Source organism: Erpetoichthys calabaricus, chromosome 2 (assembly GCF_900747795.2).
Source record: "Erpetoichthys calabaricus chromosome 2, fErpCal1.3, whole genome shotgun sequence".
Taxonomy (NCBI): Eukaryota; Metazoa; Chordata; class Cladistia; order Polypteriformes; family Polypteridae; genus Erpetoichthys; species Erpetoichthys calabaricus.
Window position 1 is genome coordinate 154,619,911 of NC_041395.2, and position 19,680 is coordinate 154,639,590.

Below are 19,680 nucleotides of genomic sequence, written 5' to 3' on the forward strand. Positions count from 1 at the left end.
GAGGGTTTCAATGTGTAATTTATTGAGACAGAGATCACTGGCAAGTTTTAACTTAAAAAAGACTACAAGAAAATGCTTTAAGTGAAATATCTTAAATTATTGCACTTTACACGTTCTTACTTTATATACAGTATCACATTACCACATACAATACAAATTCCTTTCCTGCAACTCACTTTTTCAATATTACTAGAAAATAGCAACAGCTCAAATGAAGACAGGAAACATTTGTTTGTGCACCTCAACAGATTGAAGAAAGGAGATGCATTCTGAGGCGTAAACCAGTGCACGCCTTGAGCTGTCCTGAAGGAACTGGTTTAAAAACCGAGGATTGATCAACCACTTCTAATGCACTTCTGTTTTGGATAGAGCACTTTAGCTGTGGATGTAGTAAAATAGCCTAGCAGCGTTTTGTTTTCAGAGCATTCAGATTCCTTTGGTTTTTCGATTTAAATGCCACAGCAAAGTTGTTTGGTGCGATTCTGCCACGCCCTTCCTCATCAGCTTGACCCATTAACACATAATTCAAACCTGGGGAGGGAGAGAAGAAAATACATAATTTAAACCTGTAGTAATTACTTCTCAAAACTGATTCTTCTTTGCTGAGATCTTCCACAGGTACATCAATTCACTATAATACGGCTTCTGTGGGAACATACACACTTTATGGTTTTCCCTGCTGTATTTAAGATAGCAAGCAATGAGTTTTTCTACAACTGTCCAGGACAGACTCTAATCTTTGCACTGGTAGCTGAGCTAGGCACATTGGTTATATACATAGATTTTCAATAACCTTCAATAATAGAATGGATAGCATGACAATATTTTTTTATTTTAAAACCTTATACTAAAAGTATTTAAATTAATTTTTCCCCCATCAAGCAAAACTCAGTATCCCATAATGACAATGTAAAATTTATTAAAAATAAAAACCTTAAAATTTCACATTAACACAGAGTTGACCCATAGCCATTCTTGTGTTCTTTGCTTTGTGCTTAGAGCCACTGCCCTGCTGAATGGTGACTCTTCAGTCCAATCTGAGATCCAGAGCACTCTGGAGCAGGTTTTCATTAGGATATACTGTATCTGTGTTGTGCTCAGTTTAGCTTTCCCTCAGCTCTGCCTAGACTCCCAGTACTTGCTGCTGCTCAATTGATAAAAATTGGTTTAATGTTTTATCACAGCAGATAATTTTGTTTCTCACAGTCTAAGGTCCTTTAGGTTTCTTTTTACAAACTCTAAGCAGGCTTCAATATATCTTTAACTGAGGAAGGGCTTTTGTCTGGTCACTCTGTCATAAAGCCCAGATTAGTGGAGTGATGCTGTGATGGTTTTCCTTCTGGAAGTTTCTCCCATCTCCACACAGGTTTTGTGGAGCTCAGCCAGAGTGACCATCAGGTTCTTGGTCACCTCTTTTAATAAGGCCCTTCTCCTCTGATTGTTCAGTTGGGCCAGCACTAGGAAGATTCATGGTTATTTCAGACTTCTTTCATTTAAGAATTATGAAGGCAATTGTGCTCCTGGGAAATTTCAGTGCTGCAGGAATTTTTCTGTAGACTTTCCCAGATCTATGCCTCAACACAATCCCATATTTAAGCTTTGCAGACCATTCCTTAAAACTCATGGTTTGTTTTTTTTTTTCCTTTGACAAACATCGCCAACTCTGGGCCCTTATATAGACAGGTATGTGCCTTTTCTAATCATGTCTAATCAAATGAATTGACCACAGGTGGACTCCAAACAAGGCACAGAACCATCTCAATAATGATCAGTAGAATGGGATGCACCTGACACAAAATCCAAGTGTCAATGTGATATTATTGTTTTTTATTTTTAATATATTTGCAAATATTTCCAAAATTTGGCTTTTGCTATGTCGTTCTGCGGTACTGAGTGTTGCTTGATGTGGGGGAAAAATTAAATTAACTGATTTCAGCAGAAGGCTACAACAACCAACATGTGAAAAAATGGAAGGAGTCTAAATATTTTCTAAATCCACTGTATATAAAAGTCCAGCTCTTGTTTGTGTGAAACGATTCGGAAGTGCTTAGAATACCATGAAGAGGACACACAGTATTTACTTCTCCTGTGGTAAAAAGAACCTGAGACACAAATCACAATGTGACAGACTAGAAGGCCACTCTTTGTTGCGCATCTGCAATTCAGCAATGCTTTCAACATTTTAACAGGGATTTCCCAGAGTCTACTGTGACTGCTTATGCTACCTTTACTTGCAAAGTTTACTAGGCCTGCTGACAATGCACTGCATATAGACTGGTGGTTAGTACTTATTGTGTAACTTATTAAACCTGTAAAAATAAAAAAAAAGTCTAAATAATCTTAAGGCCATACATTTTCTCTCTAGACAGGACAACTATGTTGTAAGCACGGAAACAGCCTATAGTCTTCACTGCATCTTCACTGCTCCCAGGAGGATGCTGGTGGTTTCAAACAAAATGGAATGATTTTGGCAAAAGAAACGTAAGCACAAGCAGCTGGCACACTGTGGGAATTTTATTTAGTCTTGTCCATGTGCAGTGGTTTTCAAGTTTAATCCTGGAGGTCCACTGTGGCTGCAGGTTTTGTTCAAGACTGTGTGGGGAACAGCCCGGACACAGACAGGTAGACATGTTGGTTTCACCACACACACATTTATTATACATACTATACAAAGGTCAAGTGCACAATTCCAGTGCCTCAGCACCAAACACCCCTTTAAGTCCTTGGCCACACTTACAATGCCTTCTTAGTCTCTGGTCCGCCTCCACTCCTCTCCACCAAGCTTCGTCTTCTTCCTCCCGACTCTTGCCCCTGACTAAAGGGAGGCGGCCCCTTTTATTCACCCCAGATGGATTCCAGGTGCATCCTGAGGGCTTCTGTAGCCACACCCCTGTGTGGCGGAAGCTCTGTCGGCGTATCCGTAAGTCCTCCGGGTGTCCCCAATACTCTTCCCCCTAGCACTTCCGGGTGTGGCGGAAGTACTGAGGTCCAGGGCTCCCAAGACATGGGGGCGCCCCCTGGCGGTGACCACGGGCCCCTACAGAGTTGAGCTTCCAAGCTCTGTACCCGTGATCCCCAAAACAACCAGGGAGGACGCCCCCCTTGTGTCCTGGAGGAGGCACAAGCCCTCCTCCGCTCCTCCTGGGCATCCCGGCTGGGCATGAACCCCCGCCAGGTACCACAACTGTTTTATTGTCAGTGGGATATTTTACCTTGAACTGATTGCATTGTTTAATTAGCTGGTCTTTTGTTTTCTTCTCTTATTCCACAAACAGAAAAGCTAAGTAATGAGAGATATACAGGGTACACATATAGAGATTTAGAAACATCTGTTTTTGCCGTGGGTTTTAAATAGTTAACTCTCATTTGTCACTATTCTATTAACTATTTTGTTGACTTTTCCCCTTCAATTGCATCTTAATAATAACAATTGATAAAGAGAACCAGGCCAATAGAAACTACATGCCAAAAGACCACAGTTGCTTCAGTATCACACCCACCAGCATGGGCAACTAATGTACAATGGTTTATAAAATTGGAACACCTTGAAAAAATAATGATTAAAACCGTAAAACTGACACAAAAACACTGTTATCCCTGTTTAAAATATATAAATACTTGCACAGCTGCAGGATGTTGGTGGAGTATTTGGGGCAAGTTAGATAGATAGATAGATCTTTATTGTCATTGTCACTTTTACAAAGGAACAACGAAATTGAAGGATTGCAACCACATGTGAGGGTGCAGTTTGTCTCAATTTCTTGTTTGGTTTTCTGCGGTGTGCAATTGAGGCGCTGCACCAAAGAAGGCATATAAAGGAAGCCGGCATGAGAAAAGGGGAGAAAACAGATGAAAGAGGAAAAGGAAGGACATAGACTGGACAGCGAGTGAGCAAGAGGAAAAAGAAAGGATGGTGGTTATAAGAAATGGAAAAGAAAAACAGGAAAAGAAACAGGACAAGAAGAGAGAGAGAGAGAAAGCCTATGTGGGATTGAATGGAAGCAGCTAGTTGGGAGCAGAGCTTCAGTGTGAGGAGTCTGTGGCCAAAGTGAGGGCACTCCTACTGAGCAATCTCCAGGGAGTAGGAGGAGCATGCCATGCAGTGTCTCCCGCAGAAGCTGAAGGTCAGGCAGCAGGAGATGTATGCGGCTTGGCATTGTGCCCCACAGTTGCCGAGGGCCCGGATGGCCGTCTCCTCAATTGCCAGATCCTGTACGGGATAAGCTGAAGAGACATCGGCTTTTAGAAAGTAGCATCGGGACATGTGAGTTTTAAGAAACAGTGAACAGTCTCTCGGATTTTGACCTCTGGTTTTAAGAAAATATTTATTGAACAGTTTTTAATCTTCAATTAGACACTGTTCATTTATTTACTGGATTATTTATTTATTGAAGATTTTTACTGTACTTTTGGATACTACTTGTTTTGATTTTGGTTGTTTTAAATAAAAGCATTTTTGCACTTTTATGCACCTACCCCTTCCTTTGTGTGTGCGTCCACGTCTGCTGGCTCATCCCTTGGGTATGTTATCGGTGGTAGCGGGTTCAAGAGGCTCCCTAGATCAACTGGGAGTGTGGAGCTGACCCGCACCACCATATTAAAATGCTACCAAAGAAACATAAACACATATTTTCCCTTATTACAAACTGAATTCTAGGGTAATCAAATCACAATGTCAAACATTTAGAAATGTGAAGGCTTTTTTTCTTTTCTCTTAACACAGAAGTGCATTGACTTATCCAAAATGTTTTGAACAGTTCATTGTTTCCCTGCTAAGTTTTATGCTCAGTAACTATATATGCATATTCACACAGGTCAAGTTCTGTTAGAACAAATTGCTTGGCACTGAAAAAATAATTCATTATAATGGATATTTTGTTATAATGGGACTGAAACAAGGCATGGTCCTTTGGCATGTACAGTTGACAAAGCTGTCTATGGAATGCCAAACTCATTGGTAACATCTATTTTCTTCTTACTATCAACAACAGAATCAACTTCCAACTTTTTCTATGGATTGCTTTGGCTTCATAAACGGTGCCCCAAGGAGTCCACAGTGCAGTTAGTTTTATTAAACTTCAAGGTCCTGGGGAGGTGTCTCAGGAGTCACCTTGGTGTCCAGAGCAAGTGCCACCTGCGTTACATAAATGGCAACCCTCAGGTGAAGTCACCTAATGGACTGGCCGGCTCTTTCTGGTTGCTGTCTGTTTTTTTATGAGTCACCCTTTTTTTTTTTAACTCGGAAAAGTTTTACATAAAAAGACCATGATAAAAATTTTGAAGAAATGAAGGTCACATATGTAAACAGGAATCATTGGATCTATAAATTTACAAGCACAAAATTCAAAGACGCATTAAAATGAAGCAAGATTAAAAAAAAAATATGGAGTGCAGGTTTTCATAGGTTAAAATCTCATTTGGATGTTTGAAGCACATTGAAAAATGGTTGAGTATAATAAACATGCAGCAGTCTAAGAAAGGCAACATTTTTTTCCTCAGTCTGATCAGTGTGCTCAGTGAAGTCAAACTCGAGGAACCCAGAAAAAAGTGGTGAAGTCTAGCTGCGGTGAATCTTCAGAGCTCTGTTAGATAACACCTAGATAGTAACCCTTCTCGGACTCTGCAGCTCCGCATAATAGTACAATCTAACTGGCTGTTCAGTTCAGTTCAGTTTTTAGGCCAAGTACAGAAGAAATATGTGTATTTTGCTGTTTTTTTTAAATAAATCAGAGGTGGAAGACTTACAGAAATCTTCAAAAGCACATAGCTTAGTGTCAGCTAGAGAGCTTTAGAACATCGGCAAGGACAACACATCTGCCTAATCACCTATTCCTGCCTTTGCTTAAAAAGGACAGAGACTAACTACTGTACTGTTTCATATGCCTTTTTCCAGTTGTTTTCTCTTCGCAAAACAACAATATTAAATATTACAAGCTATGTATTACTGTACATTGTTACTGTTACAATCTCCTTTTGTCGTTGCTGGGTGAAAGACGTTCATCTTTAGCAAAAAGTTACAAGTAAATGAACCAATTGTCAGGAGTGTGTACCTCCTGCAGAATTCAACCTTGTAATATCCCAAGACTGATCTGGACAAAGACACAAACAGTCATAATTTATTCTCTAAAGCACCTTCCCAGCATGTGTTAAATACCTTGAGAAATAAATTCTAGTGTTTCACTGAAACATATGCAAAGGAGTAAACATGAAACAGGCATTCACATACTGTACAGCCCCTAGCCTTGACAAAATATCCTGACAGCTTTTTAATGGAGGTCATTTGATTTCACTTTTCATTTGTTAGCCATAAGATGACATTAAAAGGAACTGCAGATCAATATTTAACTACATGATACATCTACTATAAAAAATGCGAAAGCTTTTCTACTGCACTCATGTAAGACAAATAATAAAGTACATATTCTGGGTAAGCCATGCCTGGCTTTAACTTACCTCTTCTAATCAGTGGGCACTGTTTGCACAATACCACCAGCTTGGCACTCATGCTTTTGCCAGCCTGTTGAATGGCTAGATTCCCCTCTTTATAGACATTAATGATGGAAATCGTGATATGCACACTGCCTCCACGTGTTACTGCTGTAATGACTGTCCCGGTAATCACTAGAAGAAAAAAAAAATAAAGGTAACAGTGTGCACTGCACTACATTTTTGATGGACACCAATCAATCTGGGATGCAAGCATTTTGGGATTGTGTCTAGATAAATGAAAGGGTAAACAATAAATAAATATACTTCTAAAAGTATACTAAATCATTGTTCATGCTGAACACTTTCCAAATACGATTTACCAAAAATCTGTTCATTCAGTTCATTTTAATTGGTTAAAGTGGAATGGAGCAATAGCTTATCACAATAGCAAAAGGTGTAAAGTTGGAATATACAGTAGCTGGAATGCCCATCCATTACAGGCTTTACAAAGCGACCAACTAATTTAAACAATAATTTCATACCCTGTGATTCCCAGATTGTTTCCTGCCAAATGATGTCCAGATAGGCTCTGCCCCCCTGAGACACTGTGTTGGACTGTGTATTTTAAATAACTGGATGGAAATTTACATTTAAATAGCTTATAGCAATTTCTAGGACAACATGTATTACAAATAACCTGTCTGTTATTAATAATGCTCACTGTATTTTGCAAGTGTTTTGAATGAAAGATGCTTAAAAAGTATGCTACCAGTTATAAAGTCCTGTAGAAGATCCAGGCCAAAGTAATGACAATTTAATTTGGCACGTAAATCCATCAGACAGATTCCTTTAATTCCTTAAAAAGAGTTTATTTTGAAATAAATAGCCACACATGCAAGCAAGTAGTCCGTGGAACTGTAATTAAGCATCTCGCACATAAACATACTGGATACTGGAGGCAAAAACATAAAGTTGTTCCAAGATGACAAACAGCCAGTGTAGCAACTGAATTGACACTTTCATTTCGCAACAGTTTGCCTACAGTACGGCTGCCCCTGTTTACACTCTAGAAACCATTTCTGAGATATAAATGCTTACACGGAGGAAAACCCTCAAGGGATCTTTTGAGAGACACAGACACCAATAAGAAGGCCAAAGATAGTACACTATGAAAACCAGCCCTTGTTGGGTTGAGCTAGTTTACAGCAGGAATAGAGCACATTCCGTCCTGGTGCCTCCTAGAAAGATTGGCGAGGTTTTCTTACCGAAATCACTTGAACAGTAATGACTCTCTATGGTCCCACTTCTTTTGCACTTCTGCTGACAAAGGGCTGCATTGTTCTTGACAGCTGAAAACATAAAAAGTGTTTTATAATGGCTTTTGTCTGACAGCAAAATAAATACAAATAAAAAACATGGTATGAGATTTTAATGGCCATAAATGTTTTAGTAAATATAAGGAAATTAAAGTTGCCACTTGTGTGATAAGTGATAAGTTTTAAAAGGGAAAGTAAGAGAGGCCAGATGGCATACTGTAGAATATTCCCTTCAATTAAGATTACTTTTATTAAGCACACAGCTACATATGAGCTTTTCACACTATATAATTACAGATAGGTATGAAAAACATATAAATGACAAACATAAATCTGACCATTTATTTCTGAATATACTCTCTATACCACCATCCACACTTGCAGATCAACATTGTTACAAAGCTTTTAAATAGAACAAAGCATAGGTCATAGGTGTCAGCTACCCAATAAGCACAGAGTATAAAGTCTAAAGATTCATGAAAACGACAAAAAAATATCAGCATAAGAAAAACATCAGGGAAACAGTGGCAACTTTTGAGTATTAACAGCAGTTGTCTTACAGTCCTTTAGTATCTTTTGTGACAGCCTCTTGTAGCCGCTGTTGCTTCACAACCAGCACTAACACACAGAGCTAATAAGCCCCTGAATCTTCAGTTGTGGGGTCTTATCTCATCCCTGGAGAAAAGCCTAAAAGGTGCTAGTCACTGGTAGACAGAGGGTCATGTCTCCAAATGATACAATTGAGGGTATTACAAGGGTGTTATGTGGGGTTAAAGACAAGAGGCAGGCAGTTCAAAAGTACCTGCACACCAACATTCATTCCTTGGGACATTTGTGGCAACACCAGCTACATGTGGCATGCTTTACCCAGTGTAAAGGCTAGGACATTAGAGAGGTGTGAGCAGAAGGCCTCTGACAGGTTATCTTGTTCTAAGGCCAGCACTATGAAGTCTATCCCTCACTGTACTGTCACTGATTGTGCCTGCTGGTAGTTCCAGTAGCACTGTAGTTGACAGATCTGCAGCAGTCTTTCAGATGGAGCAGCCTGATATGTCAATCCAGTTCTGTTGTGGCCACACAAGTGTAACCAGATCTTGTACAGTTATCTGTCCTGCTGAAACTTTGCCTGCATTTGCGACACTGTGAAGTGACTTAAACCATAATCCCTGCAGCAAGCCAGTGGCTCTCTTCCTTGCTTCTAGTGACATGCGAAGCATAACAGAATTCATAGAAACTGACTAAATGCTGCCTTTGTTGTGCTGTGTCCTACACTTTGAATTAAGGCTTTTTTAAAGGTAACCTAATTAAGCATTGTTCCACCTAGCCTTTGTTGGATAAAAGTAAATCTAAGGAGATTTCGTGGGTTTGGAAATTTTCAATACTTCATATGGGAGGTATTTTCTACAAAAAAGAAAATAAAAATTATAAAATGAAAATGCAATCTCTCTTTTGCAATTTTATTTTCCAAGTTTACGTGCACGAATGCTGCAAAAATTAAACATACAATAACCCCATTTGCCATTTCATTTTCAGTCTGAACAGAAATGAAGCTGCAAAAATGAAAAGTAAAACACATTTCCACTTTGCATTTTCATTTTAAAGTTCTCAACATGCAAATTGGATGGGTCAATGGGTTGGACTTTGTACCTCAATTTCCCATAAATCTTTGTGCTTTGTAGTTGTAGAGCTCATCTACAAACATGACCCTGAACTCCCACTTCTTTTAGTTTGATGCCCAACCTCTCATGTGGCACCTTATCAAATGCTTTCTGAAAGTCCCGATAAATCACATGCTTCATTTTGATCATATCCTTTTGTTGTTTCCTCATGGAATTCCAGTATGTTAATAAAACATGACCTTCCTCATCTGAACCCATGCTGGCTGTTCAGTAACACTCCTGTACTTGCTATGTGTTGCTCAATCTTATCCTTAACACAAGAATCCCTAAAACCTTAGAAAAAAGTGATAATCCGGGGCCATCTTAAATTCCTTTGCACCTCTTCATCTGCGTCTTTGTTTTGAAATGTGTCAATCAGCACAAGCAGCCTGCTATCCCATCCTCCACTAAGGCAGCTAAATTTCCCCAACTCAAGTCTCTTTATCTGAGTGTGAGGTGCATTGAGTTGTATAGGGTAAATAATATATTGTTATTTGGAATACTTGCATTTCATGTGTGTTCCGTGGCTACAACGATCTGGGTAAATGTAGGATGACAGGAAATGTGAGGCAAGAAATGTTGAACACATAACTAAAACAGGAACCTTTTCCATGTTCAACTGGCAAAATGCTGACGTGAAGTGTGAAGACTGAAGTCTAAATATCAAATAAACACTTTCAGAAAAAGTACAGGTATAACAAAACAAGTGCACTTTTATCCAGGAATATAACTGAAGAAAAAATGGGTTAGGGTACAATGCTGACATGTGCACTTGGTTGGTGCAAAGGTAAGAAATGCGGTCTCATAATCAAGAGGTTGTGGGTTTAATTTTGGGTCCTTCCTGCTTTTACCGTTTCAAGTAGTGAGCTGCTCTTATTGTTACTATTATAGAATAAAAACAAAACACTTCAGTCGAGTGATGCGCAGCAGCTGGACGCAAACCATAGCTTGCAGTGTATCAGCACTGCTGTCATGGAGGATGTAAACTCAAGCACAGAATTAACGGTGGAACAAACATCAGCGGTGGATTCCACCCAAACTCCCAGACCTGCAGTCGAGCGGAAAACTTCCAGGGCACAGGCTGCATGTGAAGTGGCCCGGTGCTGGGGAGAAAAAGCTGTGGCAGATGGTGAATTCTGACATGACCTTGACCCTCGAGCAACTTCAAGGCACAGTGGATAAGAAGTAGGAGAGAATGGGAGACATTATTTATCAGTATGGGGCAGAACGCTTCAGAATACAAGAACCAAAAGGCGCTAAGCCAACCCCAATCCCACCAGTTTCCAGGAGGCAAGAGGAAATTAAGCATCTCGTTCAAGAAAGTAGACAACTTAAAAAACTTTGGAAGAAGGCCTCTGGAGTGGAAAAGGAGGGCATAAGCACTCTCCAAGCTGACATTAAAATCTGTCTGGCATCACTCCGTAGAGCAGAGAATCTACGGAAACGAAGAAGGAAGAAAAAATAAACAAGAAGTCAGTTCTACAAAGATCCCTTCAAATTCCTAAAGACTCTCTTCACCAAGGAAAAAAGTGGAATTCTAAAAACAACAAAGAACAACCTGGAGGAGCACTTGAGAACAACTCACTCTGATCCAAGGCGCTATGAACACCTAGCCATCCCCTCTGACGTTCCACCAATCGACCCCCCAGGAAATCAATTTGAGATTGGCCCTCCAACATGGAAAGAGGTGCAGAAGACAGTCCATCGGGCGAGAACAGCATCAGCCCCTGGGCCAAAAGGAATCCCGTACAAAGTGTACAAGAATGCACCAGATGCTTGTAGGTTTCTTTGGAGGCTCATGAGAACAGTATGGCAGAAGAGAACCATACCCAAAGTGTGGTGTAGGGCAGGTGGAGACTTGATCTCAAAGGAAAAGGATGCAATGAACATCAGCCAGTTCCGTCCAGTCTCCCTGCTTAATGTGGAGGGTAAAGTCTTCTTCAGTGTCATTGCACGGAGGATGGCCAAGTATCTGCTCAGAAATTAATACATTGACACATCTGTACAGAAGGCGGGGTTATCGGGCTTCTCTGGGTGTCTAGAACATGCTAGCATGATCTGGCATCAGATCCAAATGGCAAAGCTGGAGAAAAGGGACCTACATGTAATCTTTTTGGACCTCACTAATGCCTTTGGCTATGTGCCCCATGAGCTCCTTTGGTCTGCGTTCAGCTTCTTCAACATCCCAGACACCATCACAACTTTGGTTAAAGCCTACTTTCAGGACTTGCAGTTCTGCTTTTCAGCTCCGGAATTTACAACATCATGGCAGTGCTTGGAGGTAGGCATCATGGCTTGATGCACAGTCTCTCCCTTGGTGTTTACCATGGCAATGGAGATCATCATTCAAGCCTCAAAATGGGTCGTTGGGGGGGCAACGAGTTAGCTCTTGTCTGCCCCTCCCTCCCCTCATAGCCTACATGGATGATATTACTACCCAAACTACCAACGTCCCATGTGCCATGAGATTGCTCAGAAAACTGGAGGAGAATATCAGTTGGGGCCGAATGAGGGTAAAGCCATCTAAGTCGCGCAGCATCTCAGTGGTGAACGGAGTGCTTGCTGACCAGAGGTTCTTCATCGGAGATGAGCCAATCCCCACAGTATCGGAACAGCCTGTACAGAGCCTCAGAAGGTGCTACGATGCAAGCCTGAAAGACAGAGACCAGGTGAAACAACTGCGCAAGGACATTAATGCTGGCCTATGGTCCATCGACAACACCCAGCTACCTGGGAAATTAAAGACCTGGTGCTTCCAGTTTGGTCTCCTACCCCGGGCATTGTGGCCCCTTTAAGTTTATGAGGTCCTCATCTCAAAAGTAGAGAAGCTGGAAAGAGGAGTCACAGCCTACATTAAAAAGTGGCTCGGAGTTCCGCGGAGCCTCACCAACATAGGCCCTCTACGGAGACGGTGTCCTCAAGCTGCCCCTCACCAGCCTCACAAGTACAAGTGCACTAAAACACAACTGCAGATGACATTGAATGATTCTCAGGACAAAGTGTTGAGGAGCAACGCACCAACCTTGGCTACTGGGCAAAAATGTAGACCAGCAACAGCGGTGAAGGAGGCAATATCAGCTCTCAGATATGCTGACATCATGGGGAATGTTCAGCATGGAAGAGGAGGCCTTGGCCTTACAACTAGCTGCCCAGCCTGGAATAAAGCCATTGCTCAAGCACGGAGGAGGATGGTGGTAGAGTAAGTACGTCGTCAGGAGGAGGCTGCAAGGTGGGCCAAGCCAGTCCTCCCTTGGCAAACAGGGGCAGTGGACAAGGTGGGACAGTGTCAAAAGGAGGAAGCTTAGCTGGAACAATGTGTGGGCCATGGAGGCGAGGAGTCTGAGCTTTACCATCAGAGCCACTTATGACGTCCTGCCAACACCAACCAATCTCTATCAGTGGATTGGTGAAGATCCAGGGTGTGCCCTTTGCTCCAGGCCAGCCTCCCTCCGGCATATACTCAAAGGGTGTAAGACCAGTCTCACCCAAGGGCGATACACTTGGTGCCACAACCAGGTCCTAAAGAGCCTTGCATCCACAATGGAGGAAAAAACGATCTCTCATCAATGCCCTTTCACCACCAATATCTAATCACCCATGGACGACTGCCTTTGTCCAAGAAGGTGCTACAGTTACCAGGAGCAACTCCACACCATCGAAGAGAGGCCAGCTGTGCTTAGCACGCAACTGGAAACAGCTGGTAGATACTGGCCAACAGTTGGTGTTTCCTCCGGAGATTGCCACTACTACCTTGAGACCTGACCTGGTGCTCTGGTCCCCTTCCTGTTACATTATTGAGCTCACCATACCCTGGGAGGATTCAGTGGATGAGGCATATGAGCGGAAATATCTATGCTATGCTGAGTTAGCTGCTGAAGCGCAACTTCGCGGCTTGACCATGGAAGTTTGTCCAGTGGAAGTTGGATGCAGAGGGTTTGTGGCAACATCTACCATCAAACTGCTAACAGACCTGGGAATTAGGGGCCAGAGCCAGCACACAGCCATCAAAGCAGCATCAGAGGCAGCAGAGAGAAGTAGCCAGTGGCTTTGGATGAAGAGGAATGCCCCCTGATGGGCCCCCAAGTAACAAGCTTAGGCTGCCAAACATAGGTTCAGGAGATGTCAGTCATTTGACACCAAAGCGACTCTCATGACTAATTGGGCATGGGACACAAGCTTAGGGCTGATCACCCTATAGCTGGCCGCCTCTGGTGAGGGTGTATAGTGTGAAAGGCCGAAACACCCCATGAGCCAGAGGAACACTACTGATGATGTGTCCCAATATTCTACAAACTTCTCCAAGTCTACCATTCACCATTTACTGACAAGCGTAACTGAACCTATTGTACGTGCTTGCACAAGGATAGTAACATCTCATTCTGTGTTTCGTAATCATTTGATTTGAGCCTGTAACAGCCAGTTTAAATGTATAGTACTTGTAAAGGTTAGCGTTTTTTTATTATTCGATTTTATTATCTCAAGTCACGTTCACGCTCCCCCCGGTCTGACACTGTTAATTTTCAACAGAGGTGACCTCAGATGAGGATGAGGGTTCTACATCTGAGAAAGAGAACAGAAGCCCTCCCCGCAAGAAACGTCCAGTCACACATAGGAACAACGCAGCTGAACCTGGTGTAAAGGCGAAAGATGGCACTGTTTGGATGCAGCAAGAGGTTAGGCATCATTCTGCCAGTGAATCTGCCACACACATGTCCTTCAACGAAACAGCAGGGCCTACAGAGCTCGCTGAGGTATTGTGCAAAGTTCTGTTTGCAATTATATTTTCTGATGGCCTTTATATGAAAAACATTTATATGTTACTTATATAAAAGCCACATGGAATGTTATTTACCTATATTTATTTACTTATCTTCCAACAGCGTAAAGTCACAGGTAGACTGCAAAGCTTCCTGTGTTTGATCGACATAGGCATACAGGCAAAAGTTGGTGTCAAATTGCAAACATCTACAATAAGAAAGAGAGTTCATAAATTTGACCTGTTTTGCGAGGTGTGCCAAGGGAAGGCCTTTGCTGTCCTAAAAGAACATTAGATCAAAGACCAGGGGCGTCATGTATAACACGGTGCGTAGAACTCACACTATAACATGGCATAAGCACAAAAGCGGGAATGTGCATACGCACAGAAAAATCCAGATGCAGGAATCTGTACGTACACAAACTTCCACGTTCTTCCGCTACATAAATCCCTATCAGCGTGAAAAGTAACGCACATGCACGCGCCTTCTGTCCCGCCCCAACTCCTCCCAGAATTACGCCTCTTAAGCTCAGCCTTCTGTGAAAAGACAATGGGAAAGGAATGGGGGAAAATATAAGAATTTCAGCGAATACCAAGTGGAGGCAAAGGAAGAACATACTATTTGTTGGTTTAAACAGTGGTATAATCAACAAATGGAAGTTGATTGAGTCACAGAGTGTCGGAGAAACTCGAAAGCTCAAGTTCACAAAGTCGCACAGTGCCCGAAATAAAAAAGAAGTCACATATCAAAGTCGCCGTGAAAAGGCGAGTTGTAGCCCACTGTATGAGTGTCATATGAAAGCTTATTAGAGTACAGACAAAAAAAAATAGGCACACAGTGGGAAAAAAGCGCGAAATGTCAACTTTAATCTTGAAATTTCCACTTTAATTACGTAGTTTATTTTGCCATTAAAGTAGAACATCATAAACTTCATCTTAAAATCGTTTAATTTACTAGTTTCTCAAATCCCATTGTAACTAAAGTAGCATGTTAAATGCTTTGTTCTGTATTTGATCTTCTATGTTTTCTATGTGTGTCAATCACTACCTGCTTCTTAAACGGGCTTTCTCTTTCTCCGACAGGACACATAATCCATTACATTCGTGATATTACAGCTCTCTGAATAATTAAAATACTGAGATGTATACGTGATATCTTTTTCATGATGATAGGAATGAAAGCATGCTATTAAACATGGGAACATGGTGGCGCAGTGATTGGTCGTGTCTCACGCAAGAGGCTTGCTGCGCCATGCGTGACCTTCGATGAAATAATTTATTACAGAAGTACTGTTTCTTTCAAACGTACTAACCTCCAATTCCTGTCCTTACTTTTCTTTCTCCAAATACCCAATCGCCACACAATCAGCTCTGTAATAGGCGTGAAGCCATTTGTAAGCTTAGAACGCAGATTCTTCAAAACTTTTAAGGAACATTGAAATATCTTCGTAGTACATGTTTAATTATTCTATCCGTCTATCCTTCCAGTATCGCGTCAGCACCAGCAAGAATACAACGCAAGGCAGGAACAATCCGTGAACGGAGCTAGCGCTGCGGCACCGTGTCCTCACATGTTTAATTATTAACAATACAGATTATTTAAATGAAGTTAAAGTTTTATCTGTATAATATAATCAACATATTTTGCTGCATTTCATCTTAAAAATGATATCGTCATCATATGTAAATACGCACTTTATAAAGTGGCGCAGGTTGTGCAATATTATAACTGTAGTTCAAGTTTACAGTGAGGTAATTGTACTTATAAGTACAAACAGTTCTACAAGGAGCACTTGATGGACTGATTGAGTGCGTTTATAGTTCTTGGGATGAAACTTTTTCTAAACCGCGAAGTCCGTACAGGAAAGGCTTTGAAGCATTTTTGCTGTGGCCAAGGCAGCGTCTGCTTCATGCTGTATACCGATAATTCTCTTTCCAATCAGCTGCTGCTGTGATTCCCCACTCAGATACAGTGATATAAATACTCTGAGTGGTGCAGTGAGAGTAATATGGAAAAAGATGATCTGCTGTGGCAACCCTTAACGGGAGCAGCTGAAAGAAGAAGAAGATGCAGTGAGCGTAACAACGCTAAAGCAGTTATGGTATTTGGAATACTATGGCTAGTCCCTGGACCATTATATTGTTGCAGGTTAATTACAATCAGATGCATTACACTAATAAACAATATGCAGTTAGTTTCAGTGTATTTATAAAGCTGCGTCAGGAATGTGGATCTAAGAAAGAAAGGGTGACCACACAGGAACAGTAGCACTGCTTTGACGCTGGGTGCCGCCAGTCTGCAAAACCGAGCGGAGAAATTGCGTATGCCAGGGTATGAGGTACCGTGGAAATGTGCGTGGTGTGGTGGATTGCCGGCTTCCTATTCCGGCCCTCATCCCCAGGCCGCCAGGAGGAGCTCTCCCAACAGCATGGACGTGCCCCGAGTTCTAGCAGGGCCTCATGGACTATGTAGTTTTTATACACAGCCCTGCTGGATACCTTGGGGACCACTGGGAGTCGCTGTCGGAAAGCCCGTGGACTCCTATATGCCCTATAACCCGGAAGTGCGTCATAATCCCGGGACAGGAAGAAACAACGTGCTTCCGGGGTGAAGATAAGGACTGTTTACCCTGACCCGGAAGGAATAAGGAACTGTGGACTGTTGGGCAGGAACACCTCTGGGTCAGGGTGTATAAAAGGACTCTGGGAAAGCCCAGACACTGAGCTGAGCTGGGAGGTAGGGTGGCTAAGTGTCTGGGAGAAGGAGGAGAGAGAGTATTTTGATTAGTTTATTATATGAGTAGTGTGGAGTGGAGGGTGCTTTGTGCACGCAATTATAGTACAATAAAAGAGTCTTGTACTTTCATCTGGTGTTTGGAGTGGTACCTGAGGGTTCAAGAGGTGGACACACGCCTCAACTGCTACACTGGTGTAGTCGGCAGGATTCTCTGGCCGTCAGTAGGCAGGGGACCTGAATCTCAAGTAAATTTTGTGTATGCAGACGATCCTAAGAAGGTCCCGCTTGAACACACAGAGGTGAAACCCCCACCCACTATAGAGAGCGCTGCGACTGTGAGCCTATTTATACTTCGGACCAAGATGGGGAAAAAATCCAAAAGGAAGAATGAGCGAGCTCAGACGATACAGAAACTCGCAGAGATGTGGCCACCGGAGGACGCCGCGACGTTATGGTCTTACCTGACGGGTTCTGCGGAAACCAGAGCTGAGATCGACGTAGCGAGGGAACACTGGCTAAGGCAACAACAGAGCAGTGAAAGGATGACTGTACTGGAGCCTGAACCAAGCCATCGTACGTCGGAGGTATGTGTCGCAACAAAGCCTGAGGCGCGAGGAACTGTGTTTTCTTATATTGCAGAAGCCGAGCAGTTCGGGAAAACATATGAGAAAGACACATGCCTCATACCTGGGCAAGATGGCCGCGAACGCGAGGATGCTGTAGATGTACAACTGGGAAATTTATTCGTGGAGGACGATCACGTGGATCATCCTGGTGCAGGCTGGGGTGGACACACACCTTAACTGCTACACTGGCGTAGTCAGCAGGATTCTCTGGCCGTCTGTTGGCAGAGAACCTGTGTTTTCAACAAATTTTGTGTGGGCAGACAACCCTGAGAAGGTCACACTTCATCGCACGGAGGTGCAAACACCACCCCTCGCTGCATTAGAAAGCCGTATGTTACTGCGGACCATGATGGGGAAGAAATCCGGGAAAAAGAAGGGCAATAACAACTGGGTACAGAACCTAACGGAAGCCGAGATGACCTGGACTTACCTGACTGGGAGTGAGGAGGACCGGGCACTGATAAAGGCGGAACGAGCTCGAGTGGCGCAACAGCAGGAACGCTGTCAGCCATTGGACGCGCCGGAATCCCCAAACAGATTGGGAACATCGCTGCCAAGTCTGGAGGTATGTGCCGAGAAAACGCCCGCAGTGCCGGGGACTGTTTATTCCTATTTTGCAGAGGCCTGCTTCCAGAAAGCAAGCGGTGAGTCGGATGCCTGCCTCATACCTTGGCAAGATGGCCGCGATACCAAGAAGGCAAGCCAGGCTAGGAGTCTGCAGCAGAGAAGCCCATACGTGGAAAACCACCACGTGACCTCGCGCGATGGATGCCGGGATGGTGAAGGTCACTTTGGATCCTTAGGTGAGGTCATACATTCCCCAACGGTTCTGAGCGCCCTGAAAAGGAAGGGGGAGGCAAGCGAAGCAGCGCCGAAATTAAGTAAAGAAAAAGAGGAGCGGGATGTGACTGAACGGTCTGCCGACAAATTAGAAAAGGCAGATCGCAGTCAGCCACTGGAGGCTACCCGATCCTCTTCGGACTCCAAATCCCAGGAGCCTTTGCGTGACCCAGCCGAACACGTGCCCAGAGGGCACGTGCTCATTGGCTCCCGGCCGGCAGGTAAGGAAAATAAGGAAGCGAACTTACCTCCGGCTGAATTAAATAACTTTGTGGACTTATGGGATCTCGAGAAGTACCTCGAACCCGTATACAGTTTCTTTCAGGGTTTGAAGGAGCTGAAGACACGCGTGGAGGAGCTGGGAGCTACAGCCAAGGCGCCGCTGAAAGGACTACTTGAATACCTGCGGCGATTAGGCCAAGAAGCCCCGGTCTTGATTGATGCGGCTGTACAGGTAAGCCAAAGCTGTACCGTATATAATAAAGGGACACAGTGTGATCCGGCACTGCAGTTAATAAGTAGCGGGTGCCAAAGCGCTGTGTGCCTGACAGTAGAGCGTGGCATGATAAACGAAAGATCGGGAGAAGGAACGAACGAGCCGGGGCATGCGTATGACGCGACCTCCCAGAGCGAATCAAACCTCCAGACTCTGGCCTGTGTGTTGAGCGAGGTGTTGCTGGTAACCGGAGAGGTGGGAGAAGTGCCGATCACACCAGTACAGCTAAACAGTGCTGTTACCCGGAGTGATACGGTGCTGATGACGCCGCCTCCTAAAAAACATAAATTGAAGGGCGTGCAGACAGCAAAGGGGCTCTCTTTTTCCAGTAGAAGTAAAACGCGGGTCTCCTGACAAGGTGGAGATACGGGTTAAGAGCAGCATGGCGGCCGTAAAAAACCCTCCTTAGCGGAGAAAGGGGCGGAGATGGAGCTGACGGAATTTCCGAGATGTTTCTGGTCTCGTAGAGGAAGACCACCAGGAGGGCATCATTGGTGCTACAACTGCCGTTGGCCAGGCTACGTGTGGCGAAGTTGTCCCCGGAGGACAGGAGAGCGGTGGGACAGAAGATACACCATTCCCCTAAGGTTCTCTGAGGGGCCTAGACAACACAGCGAAGGTCCGACTGACGTGTCCTCCTGGAGGAGGACGTCCCTCGCGGGGCTGGACGATCCGCCCCAGTTGTCGTCGCTAAGGGGGTGGAATTGTGAAGGATGGCCGGCTTCGTATTCCGGCCCTCACCCCCAGGCCGCCAGGAGGAGCTCTCCCAACAGCATGGACGTGCCCCGAATTCCAGCAGGGCCTCATGGACTATGTAGTTTT

General features: G+C 43.6%; 1 protein-coding gene across 1 annotated transcript in view; it reads right to left on the reverse strand.

The window, feature by feature from the left end:
- The window catches only part of pcolce2b (procollagen C-endopeptidase enhancer 2b), a 34,946-nt gene continuing 15,266 nt past the window's right edge, over window positions 1–19,680 (reverse strand). The window contains exons 7-9 of the mRNA XM_028794682.2: window positions 7,695–7,778; window positions 6,454–6,621; window positions 1–531 (exon numbers count right to left, since the gene is read on the reverse strand). Of these exons, the coding sequence (XP_028650515.1) occupies window positions 401–531; window positions 6,454–6,621; window positions 7,695–7,778 (383 nt within the window). The 3' untranslated portion in view covers window positions 1–400. The remainder of the gene's footprint in view (window positions 532–6,453; window positions 6,622–7,694; window positions 7,779–19,680) is intronic.